This window comes from Aricia agestis, chromosome 4, assembly GCF_905147365.1.
Source record: "Aricia agestis chromosome 4, ilAriAges1.1, whole genome shotgun sequence".
NCBI lineage: Eukaryota > Metazoa > Arthropoda > Insecta > Lepidoptera > Lycaenidae > Aricia > Aricia agestis.
The window spans coordinates 1571926-1595769 of NC_056409.1; the positions used below are offsets into that span (position 1 = coordinate 1571926).

At 39.4% G+C, this 23844-nt stretch overlaps 2 protein-coding genes across 2 annotated transcripts in view; one reads left to right on the forward strand and one right to left on the reverse strand.

The window, feature by feature from the left end:
- LOC121725820 (ras association domain-containing protein 10) overlaps nt 1–16145 on the reverse strand; it is a 118384-nt gene extending 102239 nt beyond the window's left edge. The window contains exon 1 of the mRNA XM_042112927.1: nt 16003–16145. The gene's annotated coding sequence lies outside the window, so the exon portion shown is untranslated. The remainder of the gene's footprint in view (nt 1–16002) is intronic.
- On the forward strand, nt 649–17777 carry LOC121726042. The gene is made up of 4 exons (XM_042113260.1): nt 649–1056; nt 1132–2797; nt 6299–6529; nt 17635–17777. Exons 2-4 carry the CDS (start codon nt 1255–1257, stop codon nt 17775–17777), a joined length of 1917 nt encoding a protein of 638 aa, XP_041969194.1. The 5' UTR covers nt 649–1056; nt 1132–1254.
- Nucleotides 17778–23844: the final 6067 nt, after the last annotated feature.

Here is a 23844-nt window from a genome sequence, read left to right on the forward strand (position 1 = left end):
AGGTATATCTCGGTGCAAAATCTTACTTGTTGGTAGCATATGCTTAGAATACTTCTCACGAAACCGAAGTCACCATATGTTTCCCTATAAGTTTTGAGGAGTTCCCTCGATTACTTATGGATCCTTCATCAGATCACCACTTTTCTGAATATAATACCAAATTGGGATGATACCCTATATACCAAAAGAAAAATTTTGAAAATCGGTTAACAAACGGCGGAGTAATCGTTGAATATAAGAAAACGAACATAACACCTCCCCCATTTTGAAAGTCGGTTAAAATTGTAGCCTATGTGTTATTTATTTAATATTTTAATCAGCACATGAATTGAATAACAAAATTTTTTTCAAATTAATCGTAGCACCATCTGTCAGGACAAACTAAAATTGAAATAGAATAATATTGAATGCGATGATAGCGCCGTCCGCCGGATCTAATGTAAAACATTCCAAAATCAACAACTCCTTATAAATAAGAAATTAATTGAAAAAACATTTTCCAGTAGACCAAACTGTAAATCTAAACCATTCTCGAATCTCCACGAACACACACAAAAAATTTCATCAAAATTGGTCCAGTCGTTTAGGAGGAGTTCAGTCACATACACACGCACACAAGAAATATATATATTAAGATGTATGTGTTCACGCACAAGATATATCTGCTATCCTGGTCTAGCTGACGTATAATACCTGTAGCAGCCCATTGGTCGTCCATCACGCGACAATTGCAGCGATTGGCCGCCGATGACGTGATACGCGGTCGAAGCTGCCGTGAGAACCCCTCATACGCACCTACATTCGTTTTTCATTCTCCATCTTGAAATACGCATTGTAACCCCTTAACGTTTTTTTCGCATATTGTAAAGAGTTTAGCTAAATATACGCAAGAAGTCAAACCAGCAGTTTTTTCTTCACTCCTCAAGTAAAAGGCCAAACCAAAATACGCAAAGCCAGCCAAATACGCATACATAAAGTGTGGTCCTTCGAGCCGGATATTTGGAGAAGCTAATTATTTGAGAGACGCTATTTGGTGGAGAATACAGTGCATCATCGGTAAGACGTGCCAGCTAAAATCTCCTAAACCTTTACCTTTTCGCCTTAGTGATTCCGCATTTTTCTCAATTTCAGTGCTTTCGATTGAACCTGCCTACTGTCTGCTGACTTGCAATTTCGAAACACCAGCTAAAGGTTTCTTATTTACGCTTCATTGGCAAATTGTAAGTACTTACAGCTTTTTACTACAGTGCAATCATGACTAGTGAACTAAAAGTTGAGGATATTTTAAAAGATTTAAAGAAAAAACGAGGTTTCATTAAGTGTAGGTTAACGAACTTTAAAAAATATGTTTCCTCCTTTGAAAACGTCGAGTTATCTGTTCATCAGCGAGCAGAATTAAAATTACGTATTCCGGGAGCTCAAAATTTATTGAATGATTTCAATCAAGTGCAAAATAAGCTTGAAGATCTTGCCCCAGCTTCAGAATTCGAAAAATTGATCGAATCACGCGCAGAATTCGAAAAAGAATACTATGTTGTTCTTGGTATGTTAGATTGCATGGTAAATCCCGAAACCTCCGGTGAAAGGTCGGTCAATAGGTCTTTTGAGTGCTCCTTGGTACCTGAATGTAATGCGCATAGTGGTGAGTCTGTTAAATTACCTACTATATCTATTCCTAGCTTTGACGGTTCAAATGAACACTGGATAGAATTTCGCGACACATTTATGTCCCTCATTCATAACTCTAAAACAATACCTGAAATTCAAAAATTTCACTATTTAAAAGCTAGTTTAAAAGGTGATGCTAAAGAGGTTATTGAAAATGTCGAGTTTTCGTCTAGCAACTATCATGTAGCATGGGAACTTTTGTTACACAGATTTAATAATACTAGGTTGATTATACAAAGTCACATAAAGGCTATTTTTTCTATTCCACCTATTACAAAGGAGTCTCCTGCTCAATTAAATAAATTAATTGACACTATTTTAAAAAATATTCGTTCTCTAAAGATTTTAGGCGAGCCGACGGAGAGCTGGGACGATTTGATTATTTTTATTGTCGTGTCGAAGCTGGATCCCGCCTCAGAACGTGAGTGGGAACAGTATAAAAATACATATTATAAATTAAATACAGAGGCTAAAATACATTTAAGTGACTTACTAGATTTTCTTAAAGAGAAGGCTGACTTATTAACTACACTTACTGTTAGCCACTCGAGTAAAATTAGTCATTCTAACTTTAATAAAAAATCTAATTATAATCATAAGGCATCTAAAGTTCATTGTAATTTTACGGCCGAAAATAGTAACGCAAATAGTAAGTCGCAAAACAAAAAAGTACGCTCGCAGTTTGTTAAGTTGTGTTTTTTCTGTAACGGTCAACATCCTTTGTACTCATGTCAAAAGTTTCTGGATCTTAGTGCACAAGATAAATTTAATTTTATCAAAGATAAAAAATTGTGCATTAATTGTATGCGTTTCGGCCATTCAGTGGAAACTTGTGTCTTTGGGGCATGTAGAAAATGCGATCTAAAACATAACAGTTTGATTTGTGATGCTGTTCAGTCGAAAAATAATACTGTAACTTTAACTACGAGTACTTATGGACACGGTATAAGTAAACTTCTTCCTCCCGTTTCAGTTAGCGATCCCAGTGTAAACAGCTGTTGTCAATTGCAGCCACACAATAATATTATGCACGCACACAACGATTTATATGATAAAGGAGATGCGATATTTCACTCTGATCAACTCGTCATGTTGTCAACGGCTATGGTCGAGGTATGCGGACAATCGGGTGAGTATTACCTAGCTCGTGCAGTTTTAGATAGCGGAAGCGAGCGTTCCTTTATCTCACAATCGTTATGCAATAAATTAAAAATACGCATATTACAGTCCATTCAGCATATTCACGGTGTAGGCAATTCTATTACGCTATGTTCGCAATCGTGTAACATTGAATTAAAATCGCGCGACGGGAGCTTTAGTGCCCGGGTTCAATGTTTAGTGTTGCCACAAATAACTTCCAAGTTGCCTACGATTACGCAAAATTTAAAACATTTTAATATTCCTCATAATTTATTATTAGCAGATCCTACTTTCTATGAAAAACAAGATATCGATTTGTTGTTAGGCGCAGATTTATTTTGGGATCTATTGATCGATGGTAAAATTCGCCTCGACAATGGTTCGTACATTCAAAATACGAAACTAGGCTGGATAGTTTCTGGTGTCGTTCAGTCTACTCCGCGTAAACAAAAGGTTAAACATATTAATTGTAATTTACTATCGCAATCGACAGCTGATAATAATAATAATATGATGTCACTCGATCAGCTGGTTGGGAGTTTCTGGGAGTTAGAGGAATTACCTTCGACTTCTAAGGATATTATATTATATTCGCAGGAGGAATCTGCATGTGAGGAACATTTTCTAAAAACTGCTAAACGACTTTCGGACGGACGTTACTGTGTTAGTTTGCCATTAAAAATGTCTCCTAAAACTTTAGGTAATACGCGCGAACAGGCGACTAAACGTTTCTATGCACTAGAAAAACGTCTCGAATTAAATCCTAGTTATAAAGCTATGTATCGCGACTTCATTCACGAATATATAAATTTAGGGCACATGAGTCTCGCTGATACCTATAGTGATACACATTATTTTCTACCGCACCATGGAGTGTTTAGGCAGAATGCTACGACAACTAAGTTGCGCGTGGTGTTTGATGCTAGTATGCCATCCAGTACTGGCATATCTTTAAACGATTTACAAATGATCGGACCTGCAATACAAGGCGATTTAATTTCGATATTATTAAGGTTTCGCGAACATAGATATGTCGCTTCAGCTGACATCGAAAAATTCTACCGGCAAATCGACCTGGCTGAAGAGGATCGTGACCTTCAGCTTATCCTATGGCGGGATAGTCCCTCAGAGCAGCTAAAGGTGTACCGACTGAATACCGTAACGTATGGTACGGCGTCAGCGCCTTATCTTAGTTGTAGGTGCTTAAAAGACTTAGCGCAAAATTATTGTAAGGATCCGCACATAGCATCCACTATTAACGATTCGTTTTACGTGGACGATTTAGTAGTTTCTGCTAATTCTACAGCAGAATTAGACCGCATTTGTAAAGGCATAAGCAATATTTTAAGCACAGCCTGTATTAATTTGCGCAAATGGGTTTACAATTATGATCGTGACAGTCTAGGCCCGTTAGTTTGCACAGACAATAATAATGCGCAACAGTTATCGTTGTTTGATAAAAACGTTCAAAATAAAACTTTAGGTGTCGGTTGGAATAGCATAACTGATGAAATTTATTATTTGTCCCAGATTCATGGCGGTAATGATAATGATAATTTAATAACTAAACGTCTTATATTATCATCCGCAGCTCAGATATACGATCCGCTAGGGTTACTGAGTCCGGTCATTACAGTAGCTAAAACTTTATTGCAAAAGTGTTGGTTATTAAAATTAGAATGGGACGAACCGGTTCCCGACGATATTTCACAAGTATGGAATAAATTTATCGATGGGTTGTCTCATTTAGATTGTTTACGTATTCCGCGTTACGTAATGTGTATTGAACCTACGCGCACGGAGTTACACATTTTTACAGACGCGTCGCAAATTGCATACGGTGCCTGCGCGTACGTTCGGACTATCAGCTATGGATCAGCTGATGCTACTATGCGCTTGCTATGTTCCAAGGGCAAGGTCGCGCCTACTAAACCCGCAACTATACCTCGCTTAGAGTTGTGCGGTGCTTTGCTAGGGGCGCGATTATATCGCAAATTAAAGGAATCGCTACGTTCAAATTTTGATAAAGTTGTGTTTTGGACGGATTCTACCATCGTTCTAGGTTGGTTAGGTATGCCTGTTAATTTATTAAAACCTTACGTTCAAAACAGGACGGCAGAGATCCATGAGTTGACCAAGGAACATGCCTGGCGTCACGTAGCGGGCAAAGACAACCCATCCGATCTAGTCTCACGAGGCCAAAATTTACCCGCGCTTATTTCTTCACCTTTATGGTGGAATGGCCCGACATTTTTAAAAGATTTAAACTTCGAAATTCCGAATTTAAAACGATCCAATTTAATATTTAACGATTTACCGGAAACTAAATCATCTAATGTATGTTGTCATGCCGTCGATCAATGTGATAATAATTTGTTTAATTTTTCTCGGTTTTCGCAGTACATAAGACTTAAACGAGCCGCTGCTTATGTGTTACGATTTATCTATAACGCTCGCAATGTAAACAATAAGCGGACCGGTTTGCTATCTGTCGAGGAATTAAATTGTGCAGAGTTGACGTTAGCAATGTTAAGTCAACGGGATTCATTTGATGATATTTTTAACTTAATTAAAAATAAGCAACCATTGAAAGGTTGCAGTCAACTTTCAAAATTGAATTTATTTATAGATTCAAATAATTTAATTAGAGTAGGTGGACGTATTCAAAATTCGCCCCAATTTAATTTTTATAAGAAATTTCCTATTTTAATTTCCGCTAAACATGATTTTTCTACTTTGATTTTCCGGTTCGAGCACCAGCGTTTATTGCACGCGGGACCGCAACTCCTTTTATCCTCTCTGAGGGAGATGTGGTGGCCCGTCGGAGGTCGGAACCTCGCGCGGAAGGTGGTGCGCAGTTGCGTGCGGTGCACACGATTGAGACCGACGACGGTCACTCCTATTATGGGGAACTTACCCAAAGAACGTTTAGATCCAGGGTTTCCGTTCTTGCGTTGTGGCGCCGATTACGCTGGTCCAATGTTTACGTTGAACCGTAAAGGTAGGGGCGCTAAATTACAAAAATCGTATATATGCTTATTTATTTGTCTAGTTACTCGCGCAGTTCATTTAGAGCTAGTGAGCGACCTTTCAACGGATGGGTACCTTTTAGCTTTGAAGCGATTTATTGGTCGCCGTGGCAAGCCGCGAGACATTTTCTCGGACAACGGGAAAAACTTTGTTGGCTTGATGAATGATTTCAAAAAATTTTTGGACTCTTGTTCTGATGAAATACGAGAATACGCAATTTCGCAAAATATTAACTTTAGAATGATTCCGTCTTACGCTAGTCATTTCGGGGGATTGTGGGAGGCTGGAGTAAAAAGCTGTAAGCATCACTTACGACGCGTGGTAGGTAATGCACATTTGACGTTTGAGGAATTTAGCACAGTGCTCGTTCAAATTGAAGCAATCCTAAATTCCCGTCCCTTAACTCCTCTCTCCACCGATCCCAACGATTTTCTTCCCCTTTGTCCTGCCCATTTTTTAGTTGGCCGTCCACTGACTGCACCTGTAACGGCCGAGGTACACGACGTGCCTGCTCATTGCCTCACACGATACCAGCGTCTTGAGCAAATCCGACAGCATTTTTGGAAGCGATGGTCCCAGGAGTACGTGTCCGAGCTTCAGACGAGAAGTAAATGGCAGCAGAACAAGGGAGCCCTCAAGGAGGACATGCTGGTCCTCATCAAGGACGACCACTTGCCGCCGATGAAGTGGAGTTTAGGCCGAATAATCAAAACCTATCCAGGCAGAGACGGAGTTTCCCGAGTTGCCGATATTCGCAAAGCAGACGGCATTGTACGGCGAGCCTTCTCCAAGATTTGCCCACTTCTTCCTCAAGAATCTTAATACCTGAACTGTTGGAACCTGCAGATGCTCCAGATTCCAAGGCCGGGGAGTATGTTCACGCACAAGATATATCTGCTATCCTGGTCTAGCTGACGTATAATACCTGTAGCAGCCCATTGGTCGTCCATCACGCGACAATTGCAGCGATTGGCCGCCGATGACGTGATACGCGGTCGAAGCTGCCGTGAGAACCCCTCATACGCACCTACATTCGTTTTTCATTCTCCATCTTGAAATACGCATTGTAACCCCTTAACGTTTTTTTCGCATATTGTAAAGAGTTTAGCTAAATATACGCAAGAAGTCAAACCAGCAGTTTTTTCTTCACTCCTCAAGTAAAAGGCCAAACCAAAATACGCAAAGCCAGCCAAATACGCATACAGTATGTAATAATCACTTTTCAGTACCTAATAAAGATAATTCTTGTACAAACAAATTCAAAACCAACCTTATTGCTTTAAAAGTAAGTCGTAAAGTACTTCAATATCTCGTAAAACCGTAAACCGCGTGCTTGCGCCATGGTAGGTAGAGTACATTGGCATTATAAAGCTATAAACCGAAATATAAAATTAAATAAATAAACCATAAGTTCATTAAAATTAATTGGTAAGGAGATCGCGGACCTAGGTTGTTTGGTTGGTGATGAGTGATGACTGGTGTGATACATAGTTTTAATTTTTTTAATCTAATTAAAAAAGTACGTGGGAGAGTCATGCTTCGGCACAAATGGGCCCGCTCCACCGGAGAAATACCACGTTCTCACAGAAAACCGGCGTGAAACAGCGCTTGCGCTGTGTTTCGCCGAGTGAGTGAGTTTACCGGAGGCCCAATCCCCTACCCCATTCCCTTCCCTACCCTCCCCTATTCCCTTCCCTACCCTCCCCTACCCTATTCCCTCTTAAAAGACCAGCAACGCACTTGCAAACCTTCTGATGCTGCGAGAGTCCATGGGCGACGGAAGTTGCTTTCCATCAGGTGACCCGTTTGCTCGTTTGCCCCCTTATTTCATTAAAAAAAAAATTGAATTAATCGTAACTGTCCTCGAAGGCGCAAATTCTCAAAGATTGCTTTTGAAGTTTCGTGGACCAGAGCTGATGATGATTATAATCCGTGGAACAGAATTCGGTGAGCTTTATTAGTGGTAAGTCCACATCGGCACGCTGCGCACGCGCCGACAAATGACTTCACCTCACATGCCTCGGCGGACTTTTATTAGCATTCAAAACAAATCCAAATATTTATACACTTTTGTTCTCGGTACAATGCACGAGCATCTGAATGTTATGTACATGGGAGAGCCATGCTTCGGCACGAATGGGCCGGCTCGACCGGATAAATACCACGTTCTCACAGAAAACCGGCGTGAGTGAGTTTACCGGAGGCCCAATCCCCTAACCCCTACCCTATTCCCTTCCCTACCCTCAACTATTCCCTTCCCTTCCCTATTACCTTATGCCCTCTTAAAAGGCTGACAACGCACTTGCAGCTCTTCTGATGCTGCGAGTGTCCATGGGCGACGGAAGTTGCTTTCCATCAGGTGACCCATTTGCTCGTTTGCCCCCTTATTTCATAAAAAAAAAAAATGTCGACTTAGCTATATACTAAAGGCCGGCCGCTGGATAGAGAGAAGTTAAATCGTTAACCTATTTAAAGTAGCTTGTCTCTTTTACACGCTTAATACGAACTTAGTACCTTATTTAAAACATATTTTATGTTTTATAAAAAGCAGATACTAATATGTATTTCGATTATTTCGACCTTTTATTTCGATTATTCTAATGATATCGACTTAGCTATATTCAGAAGTGCGGTTGCTGGATAGAGAGATATTCGGTCATTATCCTAGTATAGCTTGTCTCTGTCGCACTCTTCGATATTGCAGTATCTCTATTCTCTCGTTTCCATACATTTACGTCACGCGAGCTAGACAGTTCTTGTATCATAGTTTTTGTTCTAAAAAACAGATGCCTATCATCAGCTGTAATTGTAATAGAACAAGAACCTCACTCCACAGATATTAAAAGCCAGCTTCATGCCGCTTCAAGCTTCATGGAAACAACATGACTTTGTATTTGGTACACATTTTTTCAGAGTTCACTTAACGATTCTTTAAGCGTCTGAATATCGATTCTGAGTCATGGCCATATTACACTTGATAACATCTAACGCTACTGACACGCGGGGTATACAAACAGGTACTTGTATACTTGTATAGATTTTCATAAAACAGTAGCTGATTGAATTGAATTTAAATTTGCTAAACGTTTCATTTCCAAGGCTGAACAATGAACATTTATAACTAAACTAGCTGTAGCCCGCGTCTCCGTCCGCGTCCACGTCAACATTTTTTTGTCGTAATTTTTTTTCAATAAAACCTTTATTACTTCTGATACCTCCAAGAGTATGTGTACAAAGTTTCATAATGATTCGTTAAGTAGTTTTTGCGTGAAAGCGTAACAAACATCCACGCTTTCAGATTTATAATATTAAGGGCCTGTTTCACTACTTCTTCATAAGTGACGAAAAGACTATATCTACCAATTAACTTGACAGGTCAAGTATGGAGAATCTGTCAAAAAAGTTGTGAATAGCCTATTTGGCACTTTATCAGAAAGTGGTGAAACAGGCCCATATTATAATATTAGTAAGGATTAAGGATAGAGCTATTTAACCTAGGTTTACCTAATACTACTAGACAATGCCTGCAACTCCGTTGCGCCAAATTTCGTTTGTTGCGCGAGAACCGTACATAATGCATTATTTGGGATGAAAAGCATCCTTTGTCCTTTCCCGGGACGCAAAGTATCATACCAAATTTCATCAAAATCGGTCCAGTGGTTTGGGCGGTAAGAGTTAACAGACTGCAGACAGACACACTTTCACATTTTTAGTATACGAATTGATTTTAAGGGTTCTAGAGATAACGTAAAACCTTATTATTGGTTTCATACAGTAAAATAATAAAATAGATATAACGTTGTAAAATACTGCTTCAAAGTGAAAATAAATGATGTACCATTAAAGTCTGACACATAATATGAAAGACAAAACACCGTTTCGCCAGAACCATCTCTTTTCAATTAATAATATTTATTGGCGTTCAGTTAATAATCGTGAAATAACTAAACACTTAAAACCTTAGGGTTGATCGCTTCTAAAACACGACATAAAAATAAATATGATGTTCGAAAATATTTATTTAAGTCTGTTTTACAACTCTGACATAGTCAAAACGATCATATTTTGTAATAAAGATAATATAATATTATTATGATTAACGAATATTTAGAAATAATATTTTTCAAATTATTTGACAACCCTATCTTTGGTAAATTTCGTTTTATGCCAATATCGCAATAAAGTGAGGTTTGACAGTAAATTAAGGAGACGTTTATGAATCCATAAACAATCTGAGAAGACTCCGACCGTTCAACTCCGCAGTGTCATACCGTCTTTAAAAAACAATCACAAAAGGATATATTGCAATGTTTTCACGCTAGACGGCAGCACCGGCACAGTAAACAAAAAGTTTTATTGGATGTTGGGCAAAGTTTCCACAATATTCTGATATATAACGTGTGCAATATGTCGGATTTAGTTTGGACACAGAATATAATATATTAGTTGTACCAATTCGGATTATATTTACTGTATCTACAAGTAGCGCCCTTTGACGTAATATTCCCTATTATCTTAAAAGTTGAACAAACATTTTTGCTTACTGTCTCCATTCTACAATTATTATTATGCTGTCTATGCTATAAAATCTATTCTTTTAATGTCCTATAAAAACAAGCAACGTGACTAACGTTAACCAAGTTTATAAATCTTCACCTAGATTATTCTGTCGCTTGTGGTTTTATTTGACATGTCGTATTTATCAAAACATTACTACTATTCATAAATATTCTTACAGTTTTTATAACCAAAAGAACTAATAAATACAAGAAGACGTATTTTTTAATTGCTTACAGATATTATACAGATATTATATTATACAAAATATTAAGGTGCTCCCTCATTGCTTGTAATGTAACGTTACAGAGTCGACCATTACATCAGTGAGGGAGGAGAACCGAGCATTACAATGCGCAAGTTGTAATGATACAATGTGTAATATCTTGATACAACTAGTAATATGAATGCTACGCGACAGTGAAGTCAGTTTGCTATGTAATGCTCAAATAGTCCATTCTATAATGTTACATTAGTGTACATGCGAATGCTCGTCATAGTATTATATATCGAGATATTAACACTGATCTCCATTATACAAGTTGGAGGTCAGTGTCTCCTAATCATAAATATTAGTAAAAATGTGGTTACTGGTTGCGTGTACTCGATACATGTACAATTCTGCAGTGGGATCATAGGCTGGTATAAACAGTCAGTACCTACTCAAGATGCATCTCGGTCTCAAGACACGGTTCAGGCTCTGTGATTGGTTGGCTGTCAAAATTTGGACCAATCATAAAGCCGAACCGCGTCTTGCGACCGGGTCGCATCTTAAGTACCTACTGACTATTTATACCAGCCTTAGACTATCAGTCAAGGAGGTAGTATTGTAATGTAATGTTCAAAGTCGAATCTAAAGTGTTACATTACACGTGAATGCTCGCGGTGAGGGAGCACCTTTGCAGATATAATATACAAATATTCATTACGTTATATTGTAGGAGATATAATACACACATTTTATAATAATTAGTTTAAAAACTGCAAAAGTCGACTTAAGTTTTACATAGAAAACAATATTTGCCAAACATCAACAAAGTATCGAAAACCTGTTGTTTTGGACTCGTTTCCATCTGATCTCAGGTAGAGAATTTTTATTTCGTATTTTATTATACATTTTGACCATCGACCTTATTATAACACCTTGTTATTATAGTAATAAAAATAAATGTTCAGAAAATGATACCGGGGGGGAGTAAACAGCAATATTTTTAATATTTGCAAGAGATCGTGGTAGGTTGGCCTGATAGGTTTGTACAAGTAATACGTCAGATTCAATTCACTTTTAAATTTTTTCTGTGAAACAAAAAAAAATAAGAAACTTTTTTTATTTTTATTAATAGCCCACAAAATTTGTCAACTTTAACTTGTCAACTTGTCATTTTCTATACAAAGATATCATGGAGTTGTAGGTATCGTCTAATTAGCATTATTATATCATTTTCTGATATTTAAATTATCATTATAGAGATAAAGATGTCTTCTTAATCAAAGAGTATTCTAATATTCAGTTGTGCCAAAATTCTCATTGCGTTTTTTAATGCAATTTTTTATATACTAATAAAATCATGATCAGTGGTCATGATTTCCTATTCTTAAGATAAATGTAGGTATAGCAATGTTTTATATTCTGAATATTTTACAAAACGCGAATGTGAAAATAAACATTATGTAAATTGCGTCATATTAATCAAGTCGCGATCCAATTTTATTATAAATATAATAAAATACACGAATACACTGACTTTCAATGAATTGTTTAATATTTAATGACTTCATTTCTTTAATTTTCGGTAGCAATAACCTTGTTTGGACGCTGACTGCAGAGAATAGAAATCATTCAATTATCCTTAATGCTCTCGTTTCTCTTTAATTTCGTGCTTCTGTATTTATAAAACCATTTGAAGGATGTTTTTTTTTTTTCATAAAATTAGGGGGGGCAAAATATGTAACCTGTTACCTGATAGAAAGCAACTACCGTCGCCCATGGAGTCTCGCAATATCAGAAGAGTTGCAGGTGCGTTGCCTGCATTTTAAGAGGAAATATAGTCATGTAATAATGCTGTAACATATGTAAAATTCTTACAATGAATTTTACTAGAATATACACTATTGAATGCCTTATACAGTAAGCGATACGATTTTTCTTAAACGTCATACGATTTGAGGCCTTTATCATTAATTCAACGTTGCATACATGATTGGTGTCATCGTATGTGAAAACGCTCGGCAAGTGGCAACGATATCGTATCGCACAGTGTGAGAAGCGCTAGCTATTCGTTGTAGTAGTTAGCGGCCTCGCCAGAACTTTTTAATCATACAGACACTTTGAGCGCGTGAATTATAGATATAATATATCTTTATATAGATATAATTTATATTATAGAGGTGTAATGTCAACGACTGTACCTGAGATACTATTAAGGACAGTGTATCAACTTGTGCACTTAACAGTCCCAGGAATAGGATCCATACATCCTGCGATGACAAAAAGACACCTCTACTACTCTATACCTGTACCAAATTTTAATTTTACTAACATCGATCCAAGGGTTCAAATTAAGCTTAAGGGGGCGACTAACCCTAAAGTTTCGATTTTATAATTCATTTTTATACTTGAAAATAAGCCCCGAATAGTTTCATTTTCTAAAATTAGATACTACATTTCCGAGAATTCGATCTGAGCAAAAACACGATATCTTACCATTTTCTCGATAGAAAAAAATCACAAATATGCACCTTATTTTCACGAATTTTTCATTTATTGCCATAACCGTACATTGAACTAAGTTAATATTTTAACACATTGTATAAAATTCTATCATTGAGAGATCGACCTAGCGGATTTTTTAAATATTTTAAAATATTTATCGAGTTATTGAGAAAAAACTAATTTGGCGATGAATCCGCGTCGTCCTTTTTCACCTGGCATTTGAAAGACGGACGTGAGTGTGAAGAGAGAAGGATGATGTTTGATTTTTGGGTTAGTCGCCTTCTTAAAGTAGCAATTTTAAGGTATATTTTCTGTCGTTTGTTTTTTCCATTATATTATAAGTCTATGGTTTTTTCCGCCCTTACCTTTTTTTAGTCAGCCAGTTTTTTAAGTAAAAATAACTCTTATTTAATACTAATATTAATCGTATCACGTATAGAGATGAAAATTCCCCGGAAAGTTTCCATTTCTAAGGAATATTTCCTGAAAACATCCTGAAAACTTCCAAATTTGGAAGTTTTGTAAACTATCATTTTTATAAAGACAGTTGCGACGTTTATTTTTAAATGCAAATAACGCTAAAATTAGGTACTTTTTATAGTTTTGACTAAATTGAACATACTATAGGTATAAAATATGTGATATGAAAGCAGATTTGTCTACTTTATTATTCAGTCACATGATTTAGATCTTTTTTATTATAAATATTTATCTTTAAGGGTCGAATTAACGGCTAAACTTCTTTCTAAAGTCAATCAGCTGATTTGATCTTACCCATACTTACTTATATAAAAAAAAATTACGTATTGAATTGAGTACCTCATCTGTTTTCGTCATTTTATAGAAGAAAAACCATTTTTAAAAAATTTGCAAATGTTCCTGAAAGTTTCCAAAATTTCGGAAACTTTGGAAGTTTTCACGGAAATTTTCCGGTAAACTTCCTGAAACTTACCAAAGTTTCGGAAACTTTCCGAAATTTTCAACACTAATCACGTATGGCTCACTGAAATATAAAGGATTTCGATATTCCGCATAAGATAAGGTTAATAGACCGTTCACCCAAAATGAATCATTCATCAATTCAGGCGGTATTCATTATTTACTTATCTCTTTGTACCCACCTACACTAAACTTTAGTTAACCTCAATTTTCCAATAATTTTAAACAATTGATATTATATAGCTGAGACTGTCAGCTAACTGTATAATATTAGATTAGAATATATGTTTATATTTTAAGGCCACCTAAAAATTTGTAGGTATGTTTTCCTCTGGGAAAATAAGAAACTGATACTACTAAAACCACTTATTATCAGTGTAGTTTACCGACTAAAACTGCTTTACCAAGAAATCTGATGTAGTTCGAGAACTTGTTAATAGTTATTACGACTTCAAAACAAATGACAGTGTTTTATTATGTCATTAAAACGCTATAAAACGGCAGTAAATTATGGCAACACCAACAGAAGCTATTTAGAGCATTATCATAATTAAAACTTCAAGCTGCTACTGGTATTATAGCATAGCACTTTGCTCTGTACAGATTCAAAAACTGATTTAATTGCAACAGAATTCCAATAAAAGTAAGAGCGTTTATTATTTTATGTAAAATTATGAGTTGTGCAAAATTCAACTGTCTAATAAATACACTTTACGTAGTAAGCGCTAATGACCTCTAGGCTCTATAAGACTGTAATCAAACATAAAACCTTTTTTTAAAGGCGTCGGGTGTAGTACTCTGTACTAATAAAGCCTTTATTTTTGATAAAGCCTTTAATTTTATAAACGTATTTTATTTTACTTGACCTGTCATTCCAAGTACCAACGCCTCACAGAAACCGCTGCGAAATGTTGCAAACGCCCTTTATAATCAATGAATTTAGGATGGTGGTCTAAGGGGGTTTGAGACTAGGAACACACTATTTTCAGGAGGTTTTAGGGTTCTGTACCCAAAGGGTAAAAACGGGATCCTATTACTGAGACTTCGATGTCTGTCCGTCTGTCTCCAGGCTGTAACTCAAGAACCTATAACGGTTTTAGCTAGGTAGCTAGACTTCTGAAATTGTCAAAGATTGTATATTTTTGTTGCCGATATAACAACAAATACTAAAAAAGCAATAAAATTCATATTTAAACGTAAACGTAAAAAACGTAAAAAAATCACGTTTGTTGTATGCCCCCCGCATACAACAAACGTGATTTTTTTACGTTTTTTCGCTCGTAATCAATAATGGTAACAGCTAGGTACTTGAAATTTTCACAAAGCCTTAATTATATTTGTAATTTAATAGTTAATAATAAAATTTTAATTAAGTAAATATTTATGGGGGTAATTAAGTAAGTAAATACTTTCGCTCTATACCGGTACGGAACCCTTCGTGCGCAAGTCCGACTTGCACTTGGCCGATTTTTTATGGCATTCATCATCTGACAGTTTGTCCATCAGTTTCCTGGACTATGTCATAAAAGTGACCTTCTAAAAAACATATTTACGAAAGATTGGAATGTGCTCTACATATTTAAGCTTAATGTTATAACTTATAACCCACATGTTCACTTATGTAATTTCATCTATCGAGTAGGCAATAAGCAAATTATTTAGGAATTTGAAGTTTATAGAGGTAAATTACAAACTAAAAACTGGAATGTTTTGAATAAATATTGAAAAAACCTGACATTTAACGTAAGTTATACTCGGGGAGTCGCTAGTCGTCACGAGTCGTAGGCTGCAATTACAGCCGTTATGGAGAATACTTAATTACCTGCTTACACCACAAACCTCTCCATAGCTCCATCGATCTCTAGCGGACCTGTTCGCGGTAATGCTCAAGTGATTTTCGTCTAAAACTACGACCTTGGAAATCCAAGATCGGTATCGCCGAAAAACAAACTCACCGAAAATAATTCCGAACGCGTCAAATCCAAACACACGTGCACAGAACACCTCTGTTTCACAGCACAGAAATTCCGAACACAGGTAAATTTTCCGAGTTTTCGTAAAATTTGTGTAGCGAACGCGCACGGCCGACTCTCGCGCAGGCTGTGTGGGGACTGCGCGCGCGGCGGCCGACGGACACCTGTCACGGGAAAAAACAATAGAAATTATGAAGTGAGTAGCCAGTGGTTATGGCACTGACAGCTTTTTAAAGTTCAAACAATAATCGTCGAGCTTAGAGTCACTCCGTACTGTATATATTCCGTTATCAAACAACCATTTTTGTGAGTTACATGAATTATGTGGGAAAATTTGGACGAGCGCGAAACGAAACTTAGCTGAGGTTCCGCAGCTTTTTTTAAATATTCCTATGAATTTTAGGATTTTAATTTTTTAATTTTGTAGATTAGTTTTTTTCTTATTTCCTTAAAAGAACACTTTGCTGTAGCAAAACCATGAAATGTAAAAGCTTTCATGGTTTTGCTACTTAAAACAAAATAAAAAAATGTGTAAAACACAAAGCGGGTATGTAATATTTAATTTCTTTTCTGTGAGCTGTGGAAGTGCTGACGATAAACGTTTTATGACAAGTGACTCATCGGCGTAGGGCTACCCCACGTCAATTTTCTTATTGAGTGTTGAGATCACAATAATTATAGTAGGATTCCTGTGTTATAATAAATACACCCGTGTATCAGAATTTAGAACTATGTTAGTATTACTAACCACATGAAAGTACATTTTTGTGAATTTTAAATTTTTCAGAAAATCGCAGGCAAACAAAATGATTCTAATTTAACAGTTACTACTATTTACTTCTCATTTTACACTATGTAAACTTTGATTGCAGAAAATACTATTCTTTACTTTTGCATAAAATCCAAAAATTTTATAAATATTCTAGTAAAAGTGAAATTAACGTTTAATTCGTACCTTCACAAAAACCTGACTCAAAATAATTTTCATGTTTTACTAACTATTTAATCTGGAACAGGCAACCCTAAACTGAACAATACAAACACACACCACGCGCGTTACACAACGTCCTATAGTTGGGAACTTGCTCATAGTCGCTACTTGCCAGGTTGACTACTACCTAATATTTTTGACGTGCGTAATATATGCCATGAAAAATTATTAGACTATTGTGCCACCTAGAGGTCTAGTCAGTCAGTCCGAAAAGTTATTGATATACTTTTAGATATATTTTGTGTTTTTTAAATTCCGCGTTCTGTGGAGTTTTGATGCCTGTGTCTATATTTTTAGGTATCATGCTTATAGTATAGATTCCCTTAAACAATTTTTTTATTACCAAGCTACTTTTTCGTGAGTAGCTTCATTTTGATAAGACGAACAACAATTTCTTCGGCAAAAATTCTCGAAAGTGGGGCTAACAGAGATAGAAAGGATTTAATATATCGATTTGATGGTCCTAAAATATGGATTGTTATATTTGTAGGATAATGTTGCTCTTAATAAATTAAATAAAGTTATTAACCTATTAATATACAAAAAAATCAATTGGTTAGTATTCCGTTTTAGGGTTCTGTAGCTCTACCATGAGTTTAAAGCTATAGTTTTTATGCCCTCAGATGCCCTGACCCAGACCAGAACTCAACTCGACAACAAAAACCCAATCCAATCGGTGTTATCCGACCCGTGCCGAAGGATGCGTGGCTGGGGGAAGTCAGCCGTGAACGGAGGACCCTCGATACCAGGCGACCTCGAGGTGTAAATAGCCTTACCCTTGCAAGCGGGGCTCTGTGGGGGTGGACCTTTTATTTCCCTAGCTTCTCGTGGGAATTCTATGGATTCTGATAAAGACCAGGATATTCTAGTGGCCGAACTGGAAGCTCTATGCTCCACGGAGGCGATGGAAGTCGGCGTAGCCGAGGACCATTTATTGGCTGGGTCTGTCGGGGCAGAGGACACTACTGTGTCTGGCCCCCCCCTCCGACCCCGCAACAACTAGCGCTTCTGCACCTTCCTCTTCTCAGGCTGGGGCACGCTTCCGCTAACGCCCCTAAGAGAAGAAGAAGGCAACTCAGTGGGGCGGCCAGGAGACGCATTGAGTGGTGGATGGCGAGGGGTAAGAGCCTCGAAGAGGCGAAGACCCTTTTTCAGAAACCACTCAGTGAGTTTCCTGAGTATGCCGAGGAGTTGGAGAAGCGTACGAGCTCCAAACGGCAGCTCTCTGACACCGCCAACTCACAAGAAAGACCGACGAAGGCAGCCAAGCACAATAGTGCTTAGGCGCCCAAGCCGAGTTTCAGTGAGGCGGTGAGTGCAATTCGTGTGGGCATCCTCGATGCTGGGGGCCCTCTCTCGCAGGAGAACGCCGAGGAGTTGAAGAAATACATTCTTCGAGTCATCGACGACCAACCGGAGGGAGAGGGACCACAGTTGATAGGATGCGCCCACAGATCTGGTGGACTTGTCTTCACCTGCGTCGACGCTGCCTCTAAGCAGTGGCTGGCGCGGTTGATAGACATGATCCATCCCTGGGATGGAGCAGTCCTCCGCGTCGGACGAGGCGGAACTGCCCAAGCCTCGTTACGCTACGGCGTGGGTTCCTGATCTTAAGGTTGACGAGGTAGGAATCCTCAAGTGACTGATCTCGCAGAATGGTGACATGGGAATCCCGCGATGGAGAGTAGTCAGCAGGAAAGTCGATGGAAAGGGGCAAACCTTCACTTGTCCCTTCGCCGAATCTGCGATTAAGCTACTCTCCGAGCGGAACTCCCAGCTTTACTTCGGCTTTAACCGAGTTCAGCTTCGCCTGAAGGGACCAAAACCGGCACTCTTACCAGACCCTGTAGGGTCTGCAAGAGCAACGGCTACACCCCTCACCTCACAAAAGGGACGACAACCAGCGCCTCTCCTCAACCCGATAGGGTATGGAGGAACGGTGCCACCACAAGCTGACAGCAGCGCCATATCATCTGCCACTCACACTGCCCAGCCCAACACTCCAAACGTGCAAACACCGCACATGCACGCACACACTAGCAGGGGAGGCGGGCGCCCGGCTGCGCAGACTAATCTCAGACCTCAGGTTCCCCGGCAAGGGGCAACCGTGAGTAGGGGTAAGCCTGGGCAGTCCCGTGGCGGACGCGGACGCGGCGGCACTGGAGGCGCCTGCGCGGTAGGTAGCCAGCTCAGCTACCCTCACTAGCGCAGGAGCACTCCAGTCGCAAAGCATCGCGAAACCCCCTGCTCCGTCTACCCAATATACACCACTCAACCTAAACACACACACAACACATAAACACACAGTTCGCAGCACACTCCACAAATACACTCCACAGTTACACTAAACAAAAAAAAAAAGATTAAAGTAATACAAGTCAACTTACGACACGCGAAGGCTGCCACCGATGTGCTCTGTCAGAAGTTCATTCGCGAGGCGCTCGATATTGCTTTAATCCAAGAACCGTGGGTTAATCGGAACACGGTGATGGGCCTTGGACTGGCAGGTAACATACTTTATTTTCAGCATGGCCAGAGGCCCAGATCCTGCATCCTCTTTAGCAAGAGGATGAAATTTTTGTGTGTCTCTTGCTTATGTACAGATGACACAGTAGCTGCGTTTATCGAGGAGCCCGGCGGGACTGCAGGCAGACTGATGGTTTGCTCCGCTTATCTTCCTGGAGACACTCAGGACCCCACAACGCAGCTATCACCGGTAATAGACTACGTCGGGAATCAGCGCATCCAACTTATCCTGGGAAGCGATTGCAACTCACACCACACAAGTTGGGGCAGCACCGACGTAAACTCCAGAGGTGAGAAACTATTTGACTTCTTGCTTACTAACAACCTCCACACCTTGCATCAGGGTACTAAACCAACGTTTATCAACCCACTGAGACAGGAGGTCCTTGACATTACAGTTTGTATGGCATCGCGCCTGCAACTGGCATGTATCGGACGACAACTCACTGTCCGATCACTGTTACATCAGGTTTGATATACACAACAGTATGCCTGGTGAAGAGGTGACTTATAGGAACCCAAAGGCCACAAACTGGAGTGTATTCAGGGAGGAATTGCAGTTAAACCTCACTGCAATCAACAAAGCTGTTAAGACCGAAGAGCAACTAGAACTAACGGTAGGAGAGCTGGAGATCGGTTTGAATGATGCCTCAGAAGTTGTCCTGTTAAAAAGACGTCAGGTAAACGTAACGTACCTTGGTGGAGCGGTACTCTGGCACGACTCAGGAAAGAGACTCGAGCTCTGTTTAACAGGGCCAAAAGAGACTGGGACGCATACAGAACCGCCCTGACGACGTTTAATAGGGAGTTAAAGAGGCCAGATGGTACTTATACTAAAACAGCGGAAGAAACGCTAAGATTACTAGCCGACGTACACTTCCCCAACAGTATCCATCTCGAAAGTAACGAAGCCTTCTCCCATACGACTATTAAAACCAGACCATCCTCTGACGAGAAGAGCTTCTACGATCTTCAAGCCTGACCGAGTCAAATGGGCGATTGACAGCTTCAAGCCTTACAAGACCGGCGGCGAGGATAACATATTTCCGGCCCTCCTCCAACAGGGCAAGGACATTATCCTCCCAGTGCTACTGAAAATATTCAGAGCAAGTTTCGCGTGGGGCTACATCTACTGTACAGTGGATCAAAGCCACGCTCGACAATAGGGTAGCCTCATCGACTATCATGGACCTGACACTCTAAATCAGGCTGACGCAAGGCTGCCCTCAAGGAGGTGTGTTGTCACCTGTGGAATGGTCCCTGGTAGTGGACGACTTACTAAGGGAACTGAACCTCAGAAGATATTACGCTCAAGGGTACGCTGACGACCTGGCGATTCTAGTGGTGGGCAAATGCGCATCAGTGGTCGCTGGGTTAATGCAGTCAGCACTAAGAGTCGTCGAGGATTGGTGCCGAAGGGTCAAGCTAACAGTAAACGCTGACAAGACGGTATTGATACCTTTCACCAAAAAGAGGAAGTTGGAGGGACTAAGACCCCCAACACTCTTCGGGAAAACTGTTAAGTTTGTCAAATATTTAGGAGTAATCTTAGACAAAAGACTCACTTGGAATAAACACATCGAGTATATTACGAAAAAAGCTAGATGTGCTCTGGGCTCCTGTTGGAAGCTTGTCAGCTCTAAATGGGGTATTCGGCCTAAGGCAATGCTATGGATATATACAGCCATAGTGAGACCGATTACCACATATGGCTGCGTAGTGTGGCAAAAAAAGGCTGAACAAGTAAACTGTCGTAAAAATCTGAACAGCGTTCAGAGACTGGCATGCCTAATAATCACGGGTGGGCTCTCGTCAACACCCACCGCTTCCCTCGAGGCCCTGATCAACCTAACTCCGCTACCTCTGCTTGTTCAGACGGAGGCCAGAAAGGCGGCTCTCAGGGCCAGGACGGCGGGCAGAACAAATTGGGCCTCCACCCCATTTAGACAGCTAGAACAGTCTCTTCGTGAATCACCCATCATGGACATGCCATCAGATGCCATGATCAAGGTGCATAGCTTTTCGAATCAATATCAGGTTCTTATACCTACCAGGGAAGACTGGGAAGGAAAAATCCCAATTGATGTTCGCCCTAGCGATATAGTTTGGTTCACGGATGGATCAAGGAAAGACAACCGTGCAGAAGCCGGATTCTACGAAGGCAGGCCCCCTAAGAGGCAAACATGCCAGTTTGGGGGAGTTTGCGACCGTGTTTCAGGCTGAGGTCTTAGCAATCATCGGTTGCTTACTAGAAAGCCTAGAGATGGCACTAGTTAACAAAAATATTTTTATCTTCTCTGATAGTCAAGCTGCACTTAAAGCACTGACTGCTGAAGTTTCGTCAAAATTGGTTCTGGAATGCATTGAGACGATGAACATGCTGGGGAAAGGACAACAAAATACGCCTAGTATGGGTCCCGGGCCACAGTAACGTCCCCGGTAACGAAACCGCGGACGAACTGGCTAGGCTTGGGGCTGAGAGTCTCATATATGGCCCAGAACCAGTCTGTGGAATATCTCCCAGTACCACAAAGCAAGTGCTCGAGGAATGGGTTCGCAAACTGAGCTCCTGCTCAGCAATGGGTTGAGACTTCTGGCATTGAACACTCTAAGGCACTAATTTCTGGCTTCAACAAGAAACTGTCAGGAATAGTGCTCACCATGGGAAGGATCAATTAAGAATCCTTACCAGAAGCCTGGGCACTGCAAGCTCAATAAGCACCTTAACAGAATAGGTGGTAGTAGCTCAATGACTTGCAGATTCTGCGAGGAGGAGGATGAAACACCTATACACCTTCTCCTTGACTGCCCTGCTCTACTACAGAGCAGGAACAGACACCTTGGTTGCTACGAATACACATCCACCGAGGAAATTCGTGGCACCAACCCCAACCACATCGTTCAATTTATGAGCAGCATTGGGTTAGGGACGGTACTCTAATGCGAAGGAGTCACAAAAGATCCTCAAGGGTTGCAGTGACATCAGGGCTACTTGACCTGCCTTCAGCAAAAAAAAATAGTTTTTATCGATACTCGATACCGACTACGTAAATATTTCGTATGGCAAATTTTACAGCTAAATATTTAAAATCGCCATACTAAATATTTACGAGTATCGATAAATACTATAGCTTTAAGCTCATGGTAGAGCTAATGTAATCAACACGTCCTCGTTACACTAATGTTTTTAAAACAAAAGCAGACATGCTTTTAGCAGTCTTTTGCATTTGGAAATGCACTACATTAAAGATGAACCGCTTTTAATTAAATTATCTATGTAATGAATAATGATACTTCGAGTTGCTTAGTGCTTTAAAGTTGTATCATTGCTATTAGATTTTAACAAGCTACAAGCAATTTCTCTAACTCTTAAACTCGAGCTAATAATTAATTCACATCAACTGATGATTACTATAAAAACTCCGTCTAGTTTGGTACCGTGACTGGTGAATATATTAAGCCGGTATGGCGGTAGCTTGTACAGTAGGTAGTGGAGGTAGTGAGTAACTCCGGTAGTGCTCCTTATATTTTTTATATGAGCTCAATTAGCCACTAGATAGATGTGGTTTTAGGCCATGCACACGTTATACGACCAATACCCAGTGTTGGAGGTTTTTTGACAACAGTAAAACTACGGTTTCTAAGGATGTTTGACAGGAGTTTAGTTACTATTAATTATTAGCGTTGATTGGCTTACGCAGTTGAAATGATAAACTTCAGTCAAAAACCCTACGAAACTGGACAACTATTATTAATACAAAATTCTCGAAAAAAATCGTTAATAGCAAGTTCCTGAAGTGGAAGGTTGGTTGTAAATTGAAATTGAGTATCATTTGGAGATTGATCTTTAATATACTATCAGAGAAGTTGATTTATAGGCAGATGGTGGAACTATTTAGTTCCATTGTGTCAAACGCAACCGACAGATAACTACTAACATTAACGGCCGTTCCCAATATCTATCTCTGGTTTTGCTCTACTAGAGATAGGAATAGCTCACATTAGACATTAGATACATATATTTTATGTTAATTCAATGTTAGCTGCGATCGGTTGTTTGTCAAACCAGAGATAGATTGAATATTGGGAACGGCCGTAAATAGCCAACCCGATCAAATGACGTGGGTATGAATGTCACGAATCAATTTCATAGATGGTACATTTTATTGTGAATTATGATTACTGATTTGTGAGGGCCGGCCCTATTTCGATACCAAATCGCGATGATTCCAATCCAGTTAAAGGCAAGTTTCTAATCATCACGAGCGACTAAATCATTATTTAATAATTATGTTTAATGTGTGTAG